The sequence below is a fragment of the Barbatula barbatula genome (assembly GCF_947034865.1).
Source record: "Barbatula barbatula genome assembly, chromosome: 19".
Lineage (NCBI taxonomy): Eukaryota > Metazoa > Chordata > Actinopteri > Cypriniformes > Nemacheilidae > Barbatula > Barbatula barbatula.
In genome coordinates, this window is record NC_136782.1 from 9,198,718 (window position 1) to 9,214,388 (window position 15,671).

Below are 15,671 nucleotides of genomic sequence, written 5' to 3' on the forward strand. Positions count from 1 at the left end.
TTTTCCTATTTGTAGTGGTGATGAGTGGTACCCGGTGGGGTCTTCTGCTGTTGTAGCCCATCCGCCTCAAAATAGCTTAAATCACCTTTCTTTCCCATTCTGACATTCAGTTTGGAGTTCAGGAGATTGTCTTGACCAGGACCACACCCATAAATGCATTGAAGCAACTGCCATGTGATTGGTTGATTAGACAATTGCATTAATGAGAAATTGAACAGGTGTTCCTAACAATCCTTTAGTTGAGTGTATATTGATATTGCATGAATAAAGGTAAAAGTGTAATTGTTTGGAGGATCTTTAGACAGAAATGCAATATAATATACATAAATATGTCTTTAGAGGTATATAAAGACTTTACATACAGTAATGAAGCTTTTATGTTTTTATTACCTTAAAATTAGCTATTTCTATCTACATACTAGGGGTCGACCAATTATCGAACTGGCCGATTATCAACGTCGATATTAAGCATTATTTCGATTATCGACATTGGTCATTTTAATAGCCGGTTTGCCGATATAGTAACGATCTTCAGTCGGTCCACTCAGGCAATGCATGTACACAGCTGCTACTCAAACTGCTCGCAACATTTACATTACATTTAAGTCATTTAGCAGATGCTTTTATCCAAAGTTACTGTTTTCAACAAAAGCTAGACCACTACCTGTTGAGAGAAAGATAGAGGGTTAGTGAATTCTTTCATTTTTGTCCATTTGTCTGTCAAACAAACAAGTTGTATTCCTAAACAATTAACAAAGAGGAAAGGTTTACATTCCCTTTAAAAGATCACCTCTCCGAGGATAAATGGTTTTATCGTAAAGAGCAAAATGCATCAAGTGGAGCGTCTTTCTGACAACTATATTTTGTTTATTTCCTTACTGTTTAACATGGTGTTACTATAGTTAACGTGTAGTAACCATGTTTTTTGGCCAAAGTTTTTGTCAGAGCTCTTGTTATTCTTAAATTTAAACATATTTAAATTACATATATATATATATCGGTCCAAAATATCGGTTATCTGTCTTCTTGATCTGTAATCATCGACATCGGCCCTGAAAAAACACATACCACATACACCACGGGTCCCCTTACATGGATGGAGCGTGTTTGTTAATTCGTTATCTTCTTCGGCAAAGAAGCAAAAACGTGATGACATCTTAGTCCTGTGTAACCCACCTTGGTACTCTGAGCCGTTGGCTGCAATTCACAACCTCACCAATAGATGCCGCTAAATTTCATACATTAGATGTTGTTTTATGCTGTGCATTCAAACAACACTTTATGAGAATGTGTATTCGTGGGAACTGAACCTGAAACCATGCTCTACAAAAGCTAAAGGGAATCCAGAATCTCCAGTAAGGCTGTGTCAAATTTTTGTCTGCTAAATAACATTTTCCAGAACAAGACTTGAAAGAGATCGTGTAGTTTCATGTGATCCAGCCTTAGCTCAGCAGGTCTGTGAGAATCCTCTTGAAACAGCCGTTACCTTTATAAAGCGAAATGCTAGTTTCATGTAGTCATGGGGAACTGATCCTTCCATAAGTGTAACTGGAAGTGGGTTTCTAGGCCTGTTTATGCATGCCATTATGAGCGAGAAGAATTACTCGGTTACCACAAATTATAGATTTCAGTTCTTTAGCGAATGGGAAAGTGAGAAGTGCAGACATAAACAAGCATACACACTGTGGATTAAATGTCAACCGCTTTTCAGTTTTTCAACCACTTATTCTTTAATGGAAAAATAATGATTTTGAAACATATGAGGACCTTAATTAATTAAAGTTAATTCATCCATATATGCTTTTTAGTTTGCTTTCTTGATGATGAAGTCAACCAGAAATGAAATAAAACCTTGCTACAATAAGATTACACAGTTGTTTATTTAAGTATTTTAGTTATTTTACTCACTTCTTCTAAGAATCACACGCGCCTGAAGCAGGTTTTCTCTAAATGGGGATCAGCGAACTGTAGATGTGAATAAGATAAGCGTGTGGTTCAAAAGTGAGGTTTATCAGACCAAAGTGTAAAAACGTGACGTGTTGAATAAATCTTCAGATACATGCACATGAAGATATGCAAATATGTCCCTATATGTGACCTAGTACATGAAAACAGCCACAGCTTTTTCTAATACATATATATATGTAATACATACAGAACTGTTCAGATATATTTCAATTGTGTTGACTTCTAATTGAGCAATGCGATGTAGTGCATTGGTATTTCCCAGCTGTACTAAGAATAAATCAAATGTATCAGTGGATTTACACTTTTACATTTGGATTTTCCACTTGTTCTGTGTTTACGATATTGTTCACAGCCACAGTTTGCACACTTTGAAGGTACGTACATTACCATAGAATGAAAAAAAACATGTTGCTATCTCTGAGTGGAGGAAATATCTGCTATGACGGAGGAGATCAAAACAGAGCGAGGGGAAGTTGCTGTGCTGGTACATAGAGTTAACCACTCAGCCACACATTCACACGAGAGAGAGAGAGAGGGACAGTGCGATGTACTGTATTAGAAGAGTAACTGAACGCTGAGCTGGTTTAAAGACTGTATTAAGATTATTTATTCATTATTATCAAGTATTTGGTATTTGGAGTATTGTGTCTGGAACAGGACCTGGATTCGTTGTTGGATATGCTACTTATAAATTGATATAAACATGGATTTCACCTCATGGATTTGTCTGTTGGTCATGTGGATACAGATTGTGTTTTATGTAGCAGGTAAGATTTATATATATATATATATATATATGTGTAGAATGTTTCAGTTTTGTTCTACTTATAACAAATAAGTATTTTTTATTAAATTAGCAGAATTTGAATGTCTGCAATGTTAGATTATTTTACATTTGAAAAGCAGTAGACTTTATCTTATCTTCCTTGTGATTTTTAAAACCCTTTTTAAGGTTTTGAATTGATGCTTTAAATATGATTTTTAATAGAAATATAGCTTTAAAAAATTGATTTGGGGTAGATAGTAAAGGAAACAGCCAATATGTGCCCAGAATACATGGGAACTCCAATATAATGGTAAAGATAACACCAGTGAAGGCATTTCTGTTGCCTAATGCCACTTTCTTAAATGTACTGTAAAAGTAACTTTTAACCCACTGCTGTCATTTGTATAATTTGCTTTCAAATAACTTACTCTTATTCTAATAATATTGATAAGGTACATGCAAATGGGAGTTTCAATGTAAGGGCTCCCACACAGTTTCTGTCAAAACAGTGACGTGATCAATGTAAATTCCAGGTTAATGTTGGATGTCCCCTGTGAGCAGTGTTTCCTTATCAAACGCCCCCAAAACTTACCCAGCAAATCTTTCACTCACAAATAATAATTTGGCTTTAATAAAACCAGTTAGATGATTTTATAAGCTACTGTGTTTTACATGACAAGAAACTGTTTCTTATGCTGTGTTGTTTTATGTTGTTGTTATGTTATGTTATGTTATGTTATGTTATGTTGTTATGTTGTGTTGTGTTGTGTTGTGTTGTGTTGTGTTGTGTTGTGTTGTGTTGTGTTGTGTTGTGTTGTGTTGTGTTGTGTTGTGTTGTGTTGTGTTGTGTTGTGTTGTGTTGTGTTGTGTTATGTTATGTTTAGGGCTGTCAAACCATTAATCACATCCAGAATAAAAGTTTGTATTTACATATTATACTGTATGTCTGTGTACAGTACATATCAATTTGTAATTAAGAACAAGGTGCCACGTGCTTATATTTAAGAAAACATATATATCCATATAATTTAAATAATTAGAACTAAATAAATATATGTAAATATTTCCTTAATATGTATACAGTATGTGTATGTCTTTATAAATACAAAATAATATGAAAGGGACACAAACATAATATGTAAACACAAACTTTTATTTTGGATGCAATTAATCATGATTCATCATTTTACAGCCCTTATTATATTATATTATATTACATCCAAAATACTGTACAGAACAAACAACTCACATCTCATATGGGAAGTGAAGAATGCTTACAGACACTCTGGGATTGTTTGGAAATAATTCTGTTAATTCTCTCATCATAACAGATGCAGATCAGAAAATAGAAGTAAACTATGAAATATGGGAAGGAAATGTAACTTTGTTCTGGGATCCCCCCGATGGAGCTCCTCTAAATGCCCTATATCAAGTCCAGCAGTCATTGTAAGCAGAAAAGGTTTCTTTCATCAAGACACATTATACATCCATTTTTCAGTTCTAAAGCTAACATATTTGTCTTCTCATTTCTTTGTTAGATATGTGCGTAGCGAATGGCACATAGTGCCAGAGTGTAACATGACTAAACAAACTACATGTTATCTCGGAAACCTTATATCCCAACCAAAAATTATGAAAGTAAAAGTTGGACTGTTTCAAGGCAATGGCAGCTTTTCGTGGTCAAGTAGCCGAAGAATTCGTTTATCGTACAGTAAGTTTTTGATGGACACAGAACCCAGTGTGATTTCTTTTCACCTTACAGTTGTACATCACAGTTGGTCCTAACATTTAATTTACTTTCCTGTTTTAGTCAAATTATTAGCTCCAGAATTCCACCTGTCTTCCACCACTAAATCAGTGAAGGTTACGATTTTCAGGAAGCAGTTTCTGGAAAAGCTTTTTGATTTTGGCCCACGTTACACAGTCACTCTGCACCCCAAAGGAAACAGTCAGGTACAGTTTTCATTCACACTCGGCCACTTACAGTAAATGTGTTTCTACTCTGTTCCCTTGTGTGATGATATTGCAATTGAAATAATAAAAGGGTTTCTGTCAAATAAATGGTAAATTTGTATTTGAGGGATTTATCCAAACGAAAACGGATTCATTCATATAAAACTATGTTTTCTTTGATTTAGGCTATAACAGAAATTGAAGACGAGGATGAAGATGGTGAGGTTGAGTTTAGTTCATTACACTTGTTGCAGGAATATTGTGTCAATGTGACAGTGGAGATGGCATCCACAGATGTTAGGAACACCTCATTACAGCGTTGCATATATACATCTGTAGGTATGTATAGACAATATTAATATTCTTTTATGTCACTAAAATTTTCTTTGTGAGAGAAATGTAAACCATTGCATTTGGTTTCCTCCGGTTTGACAGACAGGTCAACGGCGATCTCCATAGTGACTCTCGGTATAGTTGCAACTGTATCATTCTTCATGTTTGCCATCTGTTTTTTCCTGAGGCGTCCTGGTAAAATGCCTGCAGCTCTGGTGAGTCATCCTGCTTCTTTTTTTATCAAAGCAGTTTCATCAAAACTAAAAGTATAAAATGCCAAGTTTCAGGGTTTAAAAAAAGGGTGCTAGCAGTAATGACAAAAATATCAGTTCTCTTTTCGAGGAACAAAGGCAGAAGTCGAAATGCAAGGGACTTTTTGATATCTTAATGTTATGTATGCATATACTCTAGCATGATCTGGTCAAAGTAATATGTTAAAGCTTACAATTAAAGTCATAGAGTGCCAAAACAATGTTAGGGTTAAAATACCAAATTAACAGAAAAGTTAATTGGGACATGTCAATATTTAATATGGTAAACTGCACCTGCACAGTGTGAACTTTTTCTGTGTGAGCGTGGTTACCATGACCCTTTGACTACACATGAACAAAGTGAAGTGAAGATTTCTTTGGTGAACTATCACTATAATACGTTGAATTGTGACAAAAATGTATGTTACCGTCCACCAGAAATCTGCTGTGAACGGATGGCACCCCATGAACATAGGATCCGTCCACATTGAGACGATCACTGACAAGGGGTGGCTGCTGATGAGCAACAAAACAGAAGAAAAGACTAATGCGCCTGAAAATACGTCATTATTCTCTGAAGAAGATAAAGAGAGGAGAGAAAGTACAGACAGCGGTATGAGCGTCGGCCAGCAGGACTCAATGAAGCTCAGAGGATTGGATATGCAAACAGTAGAGGACGACAGCGGCTGTGGAAGCCTGACGGGATCTGAGGACAGTGGAAGAAGAAGCTTGGAAGAACTTCCTTCTTTGGACGGAGGAGTCAGCGGTGGCGACGGCGAAGAGGACATTGGTTTGGGAATCGGGAGCCGGAATGGTTCCGACAGTCTCAAAGGAGCGGACAGCAGACTCCTTTGCGAGGTAGTGGTCATCGGGGATGGATATCGGAGTCAGAGCCCTTCTGCGGATGAACAAGGTGAAATAACTGTACCTTGTGATGTAGACAGTAATATGGTGAGCCAGAGTGGTGGCTACAGGTCCGGTCATGTGACATGCTTGTGTTCCGAATTCGAAACTTGCATGTGGTGTAAAACTAGGAAGCTCGTAGCGACAGACTGTGATTCAGCATCTCATGAGCAAACCAATTGCACTTTTACAATGGAAAACAACGACAGACCTAGCTATCTGAAAAACTCTAAGAAGGAAGTCATTGTGTTAGACAATTTAAATTCTCAGTCGGACTTTGAAACATCCCCTCATTTGATTTCCTTTCCCTTATTTCATGGACAAAATCTGCAGTTGGACACTTCGCCTCTTACATTAGGAGATGTAGAACTGACATTCACGTGAGCAAATGTATCATGTGCGAATAAACAAATAATGGCCAAAACAAAACGGATTGTGGTATGGACATTATACATACCTGCTCTTCCTTGTGCTGTTTCCTGCAACTGACTTCCAGAGCAATGTTTACAGATACAGCAGAAAGATCGACATCTTACAACATCGTTTGATGATTGTTGAACACATCGGGTCATTTTGTTAATGCCCACCCGGAGGATAATAAGATTACACCATTGTTTCCCTCTGCAGTGATAAAATGTGAGATATGACCTGAATGTGGCTGCATCAGCTTGACAATGAGTAAACCAAAACTGTTCGTGGTTAAATATAATGTCATTGCCAGCTTTCAACTTCAGATCGTGATCTCAATCCTGTGTATCTCACCGTACACTAATTCAGTTGATTGTGTTTCGTTCTTGTGTTGATTTGTTGCAGATTTGCACACACTTGTATTTTGCATTTGGTCTATTTATTTATTGACTTAAAGGGATAGTTCAGCCAAAAATTTTAATTCTGTCATCATTTACTCATCCACTTGATGTTTCAAACCTGTATGACTTTCTTTCTTCTGCAGAACACAAAAGGAGATATTTTGAAGAATGTTGGTAACCAAACAGCAGCGGTACCCATCGACCAGCATTGGTTTTGTGTCCATACTAAAGAAGCGAATGGGTGCCGTCACTGTTTGGTTACCAAATGTCTTTAAAATATCCTCTTTTGTGTTTTTCAGACGATAGAGTCTGAAAATGAGGGCCAGTACATGATGACAGAATTTAAATGTTTGGGTTAAATTGTGTTATATGTGACAAAAATATTATTTTAATAAAAAGCAATAGATTTTGTACATTTTCTATGTGCAAAAGGTTTTCTATGTTATCATCCAATAGGCTAAGTGTGTCACAAAACACACACACACTAACATAATCAAATGAAGAAGGTACTATGCAAAATTCCTATTCTATTAAAGATATGTAAATGAGACAGAAAAGACCTGCACTTCCTCTTGTGGAAACCCACATTACACAGTTTGACATGACATGCAATTTACTCGGAGGGCACATTAGAAGGACTTCATATGAACCCCTCAGTGCTTCTTAACAAACGTCATATCACTTTAAATGAAGTTGAGTAACCCATGAATGTTTTACACACCTAAAGTGTAGATGTAAATCTTGCACAAATGTTAACGCAATGCTTCCATGAACATTTTGTGACATTGCGTCGTTTGGCAAGAATGAGAGTGAAACTCGGCCAAATCTTTGACCTCCATCTTCAGATAGAGAAGGAAACACACAGTACTTTTTTTAACCCACATCAACAAAGAGTTTCCTTACTCAACACATCGTCACAGTTATGAGGAGGGTTACGCAACGAAGGTGGGAATGTACGGAGAAATGCGTGACGGAGATTCCGGGCTTTGCACTCCAAGATAAAGTACACAGTCATTGTATCCATACACGGCATTAGATTTATTTAAAATGACTGACTGGTTTGAAGGTCCCGTGTATGAATTTAGTGGTATCTAGCAGTGAGGTTGCGAACTGCAAGGACAAACATGTCGTCACGTTTTCACTTCTTTGCTGAAGAAGACAAAGTATTTACCAAACACGCTCCGCAGAGCAGTTTGTCCGTTTACGGCTATTGTACAAAGAATATGGTGAATTCCATGTAAGGGGACCCGCGGTATATGTAGATAGAAGTAGTTCATTCTAAGGTAATACAAACATAATAGTTCATTAGCTAAGGTCTTGATACACCTCTGAAGACATAGTTATGTCATAGTAATGAGTAAGACTCTCCAGGTTCATATTCTACGCATTTGTGTATTCCCATCGCAATTGAACCCATGACCATGCTTTAACACTTCTGCATGTATTATACGGTATTTAATTACACAACGAGAAAAATGTTTAAGATAGTCGTTTTTGATTACAGCAATGATAATAAAGAGAAAACAAGTTAAATAGATTAGATCTAAACAATCTACTGGGATTTTTTGAACAGCAGATTTCTCCACAGGCCTTTTAATCTTAGAAGAAAAGATACCTACATCTTAGAAGAAAAGTGGAAAAAACAGGCGTTTCTGTGGGCTGACTTGTCTTTATAGCGCTATCTCATTCGTCATCATTCACAGTGGTTTCCCAGCGCCCCCGCAGATAGTGTTGCACAGACATTGAACGGAGAGATTTCAGTCATGTGTTATAATTTCAAGGTTTGCCCAAAACTTAACATGCAGATATGAAATAAAGCAGGGCGCACCGCCATGCTTTTATCAAGTTTTAGTATTAAAACCGAGTCATCAGACCAACCAGCCATGACAGAACGCACATGCAGAGTGTAGGTGCAACACTGTGAGGTCCTTTCTGAAGAATGTTCAGCACTCAGCTCATAAATGTGCCTGAGAGGATGTGGTGTGTAGAGCTCGTGATCGTGGTTTAGCGAGACGTGTAACTCAATAGCTTTTTTAATTTCTTTCTTGGGCTGAAAGTTGTTCATATGCCACGGTAAATGTAACAATATTTTGTTACAAATGTACTTATATTTTAAATGGTTATTTAAATTTATGAGGTTAAATAAAGATTTATGACTGATATTATTTCAAAAGCGGCATTGACGCAACTGTGACCGTGACCTCACTGACTTTACCTCACATATTTATTAAACCATTAGCTCTCTGAATGCATGCAAAGCATCAGTCATCCGATTGAAAGTCTTTTCAATTTCAAAAGAAATGACACAAACTTACAAGCAGGAAAGCAGTTTGTGCTTTTAAAGGTCAGACAAAAAGTGGGTGTGATGTCTGTGCATATAGCTGACTAAGTCGTCAATGGTAAGACACATGTCATGGTGACTAGTGTGAACGTGGGTCTAGACCTAGAATAAGTCCAAAAATCTCATCTACTACATCATCAGGTGCCATCAAAAGCCATCTCAGTTTGTAATATCCTTGTAAGGCAGCGTTTGTTTCATTTCTTTCATTTAGCCTCTTTTTAAGGATGCTGAAGTGTTTCCTTCGCGTCCCCCAATCACCAACAATCTATGTCACCCATTCCAAAAACATTGTGGGAAACATCAATAGCTCACCCACTTTCGTAAAGCAAAACATTTGTTTTGTCACATTCTGTTGTGCTAAACTGCCCATGATGCAGGAGCAGTAAACGGACAACTGTTTTGTGTTCACCCAATCTACATTGTGGAGCTTCATCTTTAGTCAACCATTCTTAAAAGAGTTTCTTTTAAGGTCCAGTGTGTGAAATTTAGCAGCATCTAGTGGTGAGGTTGCGAGTTGGTTTTGAAGCACTACGGATGTCGTCATGTTTCTTTCTAATTTGACAAAATGTGTCTGTAGATCAGTTTGTCCGTTTAGGGCTATTGTCGAAACAACATGGTGAACTCCATGTAAGGGGACCCGCGGTGTATGTACTAGTTAGAAACAGCTCAGGGAATAAAAACATTATGTAAGGTTTTTATACACCTTTGAAGACATAGTTATGTATATTATATTGCATTTCTGTTAATAGAGCCTCCATAAAATGACACATAGCACCTTAAAGTCTGTAGTACCCTTTTCCACTGCAAAGACCCTTTTGTGCAACAGAAAGGTTCAGTCAATGCATAAAATTTTTCTATGAACTGTTAATGCACGTAACCATGACATCCAAATGAGTGTGCTCAACCCTGGCACACATGTGTGGGTATAAGTCAAACTGTTAATTCTCATGCGGGGAGGGGGGGGGGGGGTTTCCGCGGTTGAGGGAAACAGGCTGGTGATCCTGTTAGCTGTTGTCTGTCTATTTCTAGACACCACTTCCATACACTTTGTGTCTCGACTCAGAAAACAACTAACCAAGTGCAGGGTTGCGTGAGACATTTAACAGCTAATAAAGATCAGTTTGGTTTACGGTTTAGTAGTGCACATTCTCATGAATTGATTTAAATGGAAAACAACACAGACACCAAAAGACACAAACAGCACATATATCTATAGTCTAAGTCATTTTCTCAAATCTTAAATAACAATATATGGCCAATATAATCATCAAAGGTCTACCTAAAATGTACAATGCCAATATTGCCAGTCACTAAAATTAATAGAAAATTGGATATATTTTCTAAATTTTGTCTCAATTTACACAACCAGTGAATAGTTCAGACACTTCTCTTCATCTAAAAACCCTTTTGACCTAACAACGTGCTTACATCAGTTTTGCAGACAAAGATATGTATTTTGCATGAAAAATCTTATCTCGTGATAGAGGCTGAAAAACCTAAACTGTGAAAACAAATGCGTAAAACATGTTTTTGACAGCTGGGACACTAGATATAGACCATAAAATAACAGTTTTTCTGTAAAATTACACGTTTCCCAGGTTTTCTTGTAAATGTGCGGCCTCTTCTGTAATTGTACATTTTGACTGTATTTTCATAAAGAAACTGCACAAAACTGCTGTTAAAACAAAACGATCTGACAGCTTGTGCATCTGAAATAACCTGTAAATTTCTTTTGTAAAATTATGTTTTCCCATATTCCCAAAATGTCTGCCTTATTCTGTAATTTAATGTTTGTGACTGTACTTTAAAAAATGCATGCAAAATCTGTGAAACAAATAGCAAAATTACATAAAATTACAGCTTTTGACATTATTTGTGGGAAAACCTCTATAAAATATTTTTTTACAGTGTAGCATACATAGCAATTACTTGTCCAAATTAATTTTCCTTTTTTCACTTTTTATGTTGTATTCCAACTTGAAAATATATATTACAAATGTAATTTACCATAAACACAATACACTTCATCCACACAGAGCAATGTTGTGTAATTGTAAGCCCATTTACATGTACGACAACCTTTTGATTTGAAATCCTGGTTTCGTTTCACCCATATGACAGGAAATTGATCACTTGTAAACAATTCCTCCTAACTGACCAATAAGAAATCAGAATGGAGATCATGTGCTCTGGAACCATAGTGTATTTAGATTTCTCAATGTCTAATGACCTTTAAAGTTCTTTTATGAGAAACAGGCTTGAGAAAATGTACTTCTGTGCATTTGCGGTGAGTTTGATAACAGTGAAAAATAGGATAAAAGTACCTTTCAGAAAACAAGAGAAGCAATATCGGCAACCATAGTGGTGTGTGCTGCTCTTCCCAGACTGTGAGAAAGTGAACTATAGCTCAGCACGGTTATGAATCATACCACGTCTCTGCCATTCTCACTTTTACCTTTTGGTGTGATTCACACATTTCAGAGAAGTTAAATAAAACAAATGATTAAACTGACAGGTGCTTTCACTTTAGCACGAACAGAAATAGGATTAGAAGTGTTGTGAAGAATGATTAAATGGGCTTTCAGGTTGTTTGAACACTTTTTACAGTAAAGGAGGAATGATTGACGCAATGACTGCACAGAGTGCTTGGCGTTATTTCTTGTCAACAATGCCACTAATTGAAAATGGAGGTTTCTTCACATTCACTTTCCTGTTGAGGGAAAATACACAAAAAATAAATATACAAAATACCAAGCAAAACATGTTAGGACAATATTGAGTCTAGCTTTCCATTTTCCTGTCCAGATACAATGCTTACATTTTTCTGTCATCATTCTGTCATCATGTACTCACGCTCGAGTTGTTACAAACCTGTATCAATGTATTTGTTTGGTTGAACACAGAGAACGGTATTTGGAAGAATGCTTGTAACTATACACTTCTTGGACCCCATTTACTACCAGTAGGAAAAATGACAATGGTAGTCAAAAGTTCCCCCAAAACAGTTTGCTGTCCTACATTCTTCAACAATCTTCTTTTGTGTTCAACATAACACATTTTGACAAGCATTCATCCAAAAATCTTTCTCTGTGTTAATCAGAAAAACATAATTTATACAGATTTGGAAACAATGCAAGGAGAAAATGATGACTGAAATTTGTATTTTTGGGTGAACTTTTATCATACTATCACTATGATTTAACAGCTGTGTGGATAAATGACATCACCATGAAATGTAAAAGACAGCATTTCAAAGCATGTCCAAATGGATCACAATGCTGCCCAATAAATGATTTCCATTATATTACAAATTTATATAATTTTTTCACAGCACCCAGTAGCCTGAAAAACCAATCGCTTCACACTTACTTACTTTAAAATGTTGTCTTTAATCGAAGGCTCTGTCAAGAGAAAATGGGAGAAAAACATGGTTTTCCTCATTGTTTACAAAACAATACAATCAACACAATTGTCTGTTACATTAGGTCAAGAAAATGTAGGCTGCTGACGCTGGTAGGTTACTCACTTTTTAGTTTAAGTTTTTTGCAGCATTCAATATTTTTGCTACAGGTCTGCACCAAACAGATCAGTAGGAACAGCCCTAAGACGGAGAACGCTATGGCTATCCCGATCGACACTGATGTAGATCTGTCATCTAAAAGAGTTCAGCACAATACTTTAGATCAACACAGCCAATATTATACTTACCTCAATAATTAAAGCTATAAGAATACAAAGATTATACTAATGACTTGGCACTATAAGACCCGATTCACATTTTGCGTCTTTTCCGTGTGCAAATTCATTATTTTAAATGTACAAGTGCGGCAGGTGTGTGCAAACAGGGGCCAACATTTTTTTAAGTGTGTCGGTGCCACATCGAGATGGAAATAGCACCGTGGTTTATTTGAAGTGAGAAAGAGGCCCGGCTCGCATTTTCCGCTCAGGTTTAGATGCTAAATGTGAATCGGGCCCCACTCAGGTATTATTTGACAAAATGGATCTATAAGTATTTACACGGTCAGGGGCTTGGTCTGTGCTTGCACAAAATTCAGCATAAAATCCAGACTAAATTATGCATCTCTGATTCATCTTAATCACTACTTCAACTCTAACCTTAACCATAAAAAAATGATTGTGGCAATTCACGTTGCATATTGCACCACTTCAGGTGCAGCTTTTGTGACACACCGGTTCAATTGATTATTCCTCAAAACATTTAGCTCTAGATGTTTTCAAAATGACAACATAAAGAAACGTTACTGCGCATGTATAGACTGCCCTTAACTTCCGGTACACATTCGCAAACAATAGAATGCCTGTAGATTATATATGAAAGCAAGCAAAAGAAAGAAGAACCGTTTATTGGCTAAACTTGCCTCTCCAGTATTTTTACATTTACATTTATTCATTTGGCAGACGCTTTTATCCAAAGCGACTTACAAGTAGTTTTATACAGTGGCACATTACTGCAGAGCAATCAGGGGTAAGGTGCCTTGCTCAAGGGCCCTTCAGTCATGACCTGCTGGCCCTGAGATTAGAACCGGCAACCTTCTGATCACAAGCCCAACGCTCTAACCATTAGGCCACAGCTGATTTTTAATTTAGACTGCGATACCAAGCTCAACCGCTAGATATCAATGTACTATACGGTTCTTTAAATGCAACAAAACTACAGGAGCCATTCAACAACACTAAATTCAACAAATAATTGATTTAATACTCTTATTATACAACACAATAATAATATAAATTAAAATTAACATGAATTAAATTAAATATAAATAGTTTTATTATTAGACACTAGCCAAACACAAACCGGAAGTTAACTGCAGTTTAGGCGGGCGTGTCATGAAACTGTCTATAGCATAATATTGATTATAAAGACCAAATTACATGGGTTTTAATGAAGTCAAATAGATATGGCTAATATGATTGTGAATCAATTTACTGATTCCATGTTAGCAGTTAACGTCTTAAAATGTATTAAAATAAGAGATTCCCACTCTTTTTACTAAGTTTGACAAAGTCTGACAGTGACAAAAGTTTCATTTTTTGGAAACCCATGAATTCCTCAATCTTATGACGTAAACAGGTCTATTATTTGCTTTGCTACATATGCTAGCATCTTAGCTTCACATGGGCATTGTTATGCAACAGTAATGTACTTGAGTCAATTAAATACATAATATGTGTTAACACAATAAGGACACAGTGCTTGACACTGACAATACAAAAAGTATAAATTTATTTTAAGAAATACAACGACATGCTACTATAGTGCACCAAACGCTAAACCTTGAACGTTTCTAAAGATGTTAAGATTAAAAGAGCTTTCTTGTGAAAAGCAATAGCCACTTTCTTACCCATGATGCCCTTCTTCAGAAGTGTAAAGCTGGATTTTCTTAGATGAAGTGTTTGCTAGCTTTTATTAATGTGCGCTGATAGAAAATTCTTGTTACGCTGCTGTTTTTCTATGCTACTGATTAACTTCTGTGGCTTTCTGTAAATCGGTAAATCTGTGGACTGGGGACAGGTGACGGTTTTTCTTCAAACTGGTCTATCTTCATTCCCTTGCTTTGTTATTTTTTGGCATGACTCGACCCACCTTATTTTTTGCAGTTTTAATTTAAATGCTTTTCTCACTTTTCTATATTATCACTATATGTGTAACATGGAGTCAGAGACGTTCGGATCCATATGCAGTATTTTAATATACCGAATGGTCAAACACATAGAGATCAGAGAACAGCATCAGGTATGTCAGGGGATATCAAAAATCAGAAACAATAGCAAGCAGAGGTCGAGGCAGGCAGCAGAGAATCACAGTCGGAATAAACAATCCAAGATAAGACACGGGAGGACCAAACACACTGAACCGCTTGGAAATGCTAGACAGGCTAAACAAGACTTCGCCCTGATTGAGAGTCCAAACACAGTATAGGGGAGTGGTAATGGGGAACACAGGGTTATGGGAAATGGAGTTGGGAATGGATACAACATGCCAGAGTCCTGATTGGAGTGCCCTCTACTGGAGTTCATGGGCACTTCAGCTGACGATCGTGACAATATGGCTATACAGCTTATATTTGTACTGGGGGTCATGCCCTGAAAAGGGGGATAGCTTAATTGTTTATGTAAGGATACATCATTCAACATTCAAAATAAAATCAACTTTTTGGTACATGTGAAATCAGTCCACCTACAGTGGATTTTGAATGTCACTTGTTTCGCTATGAATCAACTTGCAGATCAGACCTACATATTTTTTCTTCACTAAAGTGTAGTAAGTCAAATGTGGTGTGTGGGGGAAGATCAATAAAGGACAAGGCATCTGTTTGTAAAGG

General features: G+C 36.8%; 1 protein-coding gene and 1 long non-coding RNA gene across 2 annotated transcripts; one reads left to right on the plus strand and one right to left on the minus strand.

Moving 5' to 3' along the window:
- The first annotated feature begins 2,458 nt into the window (after window positions 1-2,458).
- il10ra (interleukin 10 receptor, alpha) lies at window positions 2,459-9,160 on the plus strand. Its single transcript, XM_079482368.1, has 7 exons — window positions 2,459-2,735; window positions 4,066-4,180; window positions 4,273-4,445; window positions 4,545-4,687; window positions 4,873-5,026; window positions 5,123-5,235; window positions 5,710-9,160. The coding sequence occupies exons 1-7, from the start codon at window positions 2,672-2,674 to the stop codon at window positions 6,556-6,558; spliced, it is 1,611 nt and encodes a 536-aa protein (XP_079338494.1). The 5' UTR covers window positions 2,459-2,671; the 3' UTR covers window positions 6,559-9,160.
- Window positions 9,161-10,404: 1,244 nt separating this feature from the next.
- LOC306909027 lies at window positions 10,405-14,852 on the minus strand. The gene is made up of 4 exons (XR_013788056.1): window positions 14,691-14,852; window positions 12,851-12,979; window positions 12,698-12,725; window positions 10,405-12,034 (listed from the first exon to the last, which is right to left on the minus strand). It is a non-coding gene; the product is annotated as an uncharacterized lncRNA (long non-coding RNA).
- Between the last annotated feature and the right edge of the window lie 819 nt (window positions 14,853-15,671).

Coding starts and splice junctions, on each gene's coding strand:
- il10ra (XM_079482368.1), top strand. CDS start 2,672: ATGGATTTCACCTCATGGATTTGTCTGTTGGTCATGTGGATACAGATT. Junction 2,736..4,065: donor GATTGTGTTTTATGTAGCAG/GTAAGATTTATA, acceptor TCATCATAACAG/ATGCAGATCAGAAAATAGAA. Junction 4,446..4,544: donor AAGAATTCGTTTATCGTACA/GTAAGTTTTTGA, acceptor TTCCTGTTTTAG/TCAAATTATTAGCTCCAGAA.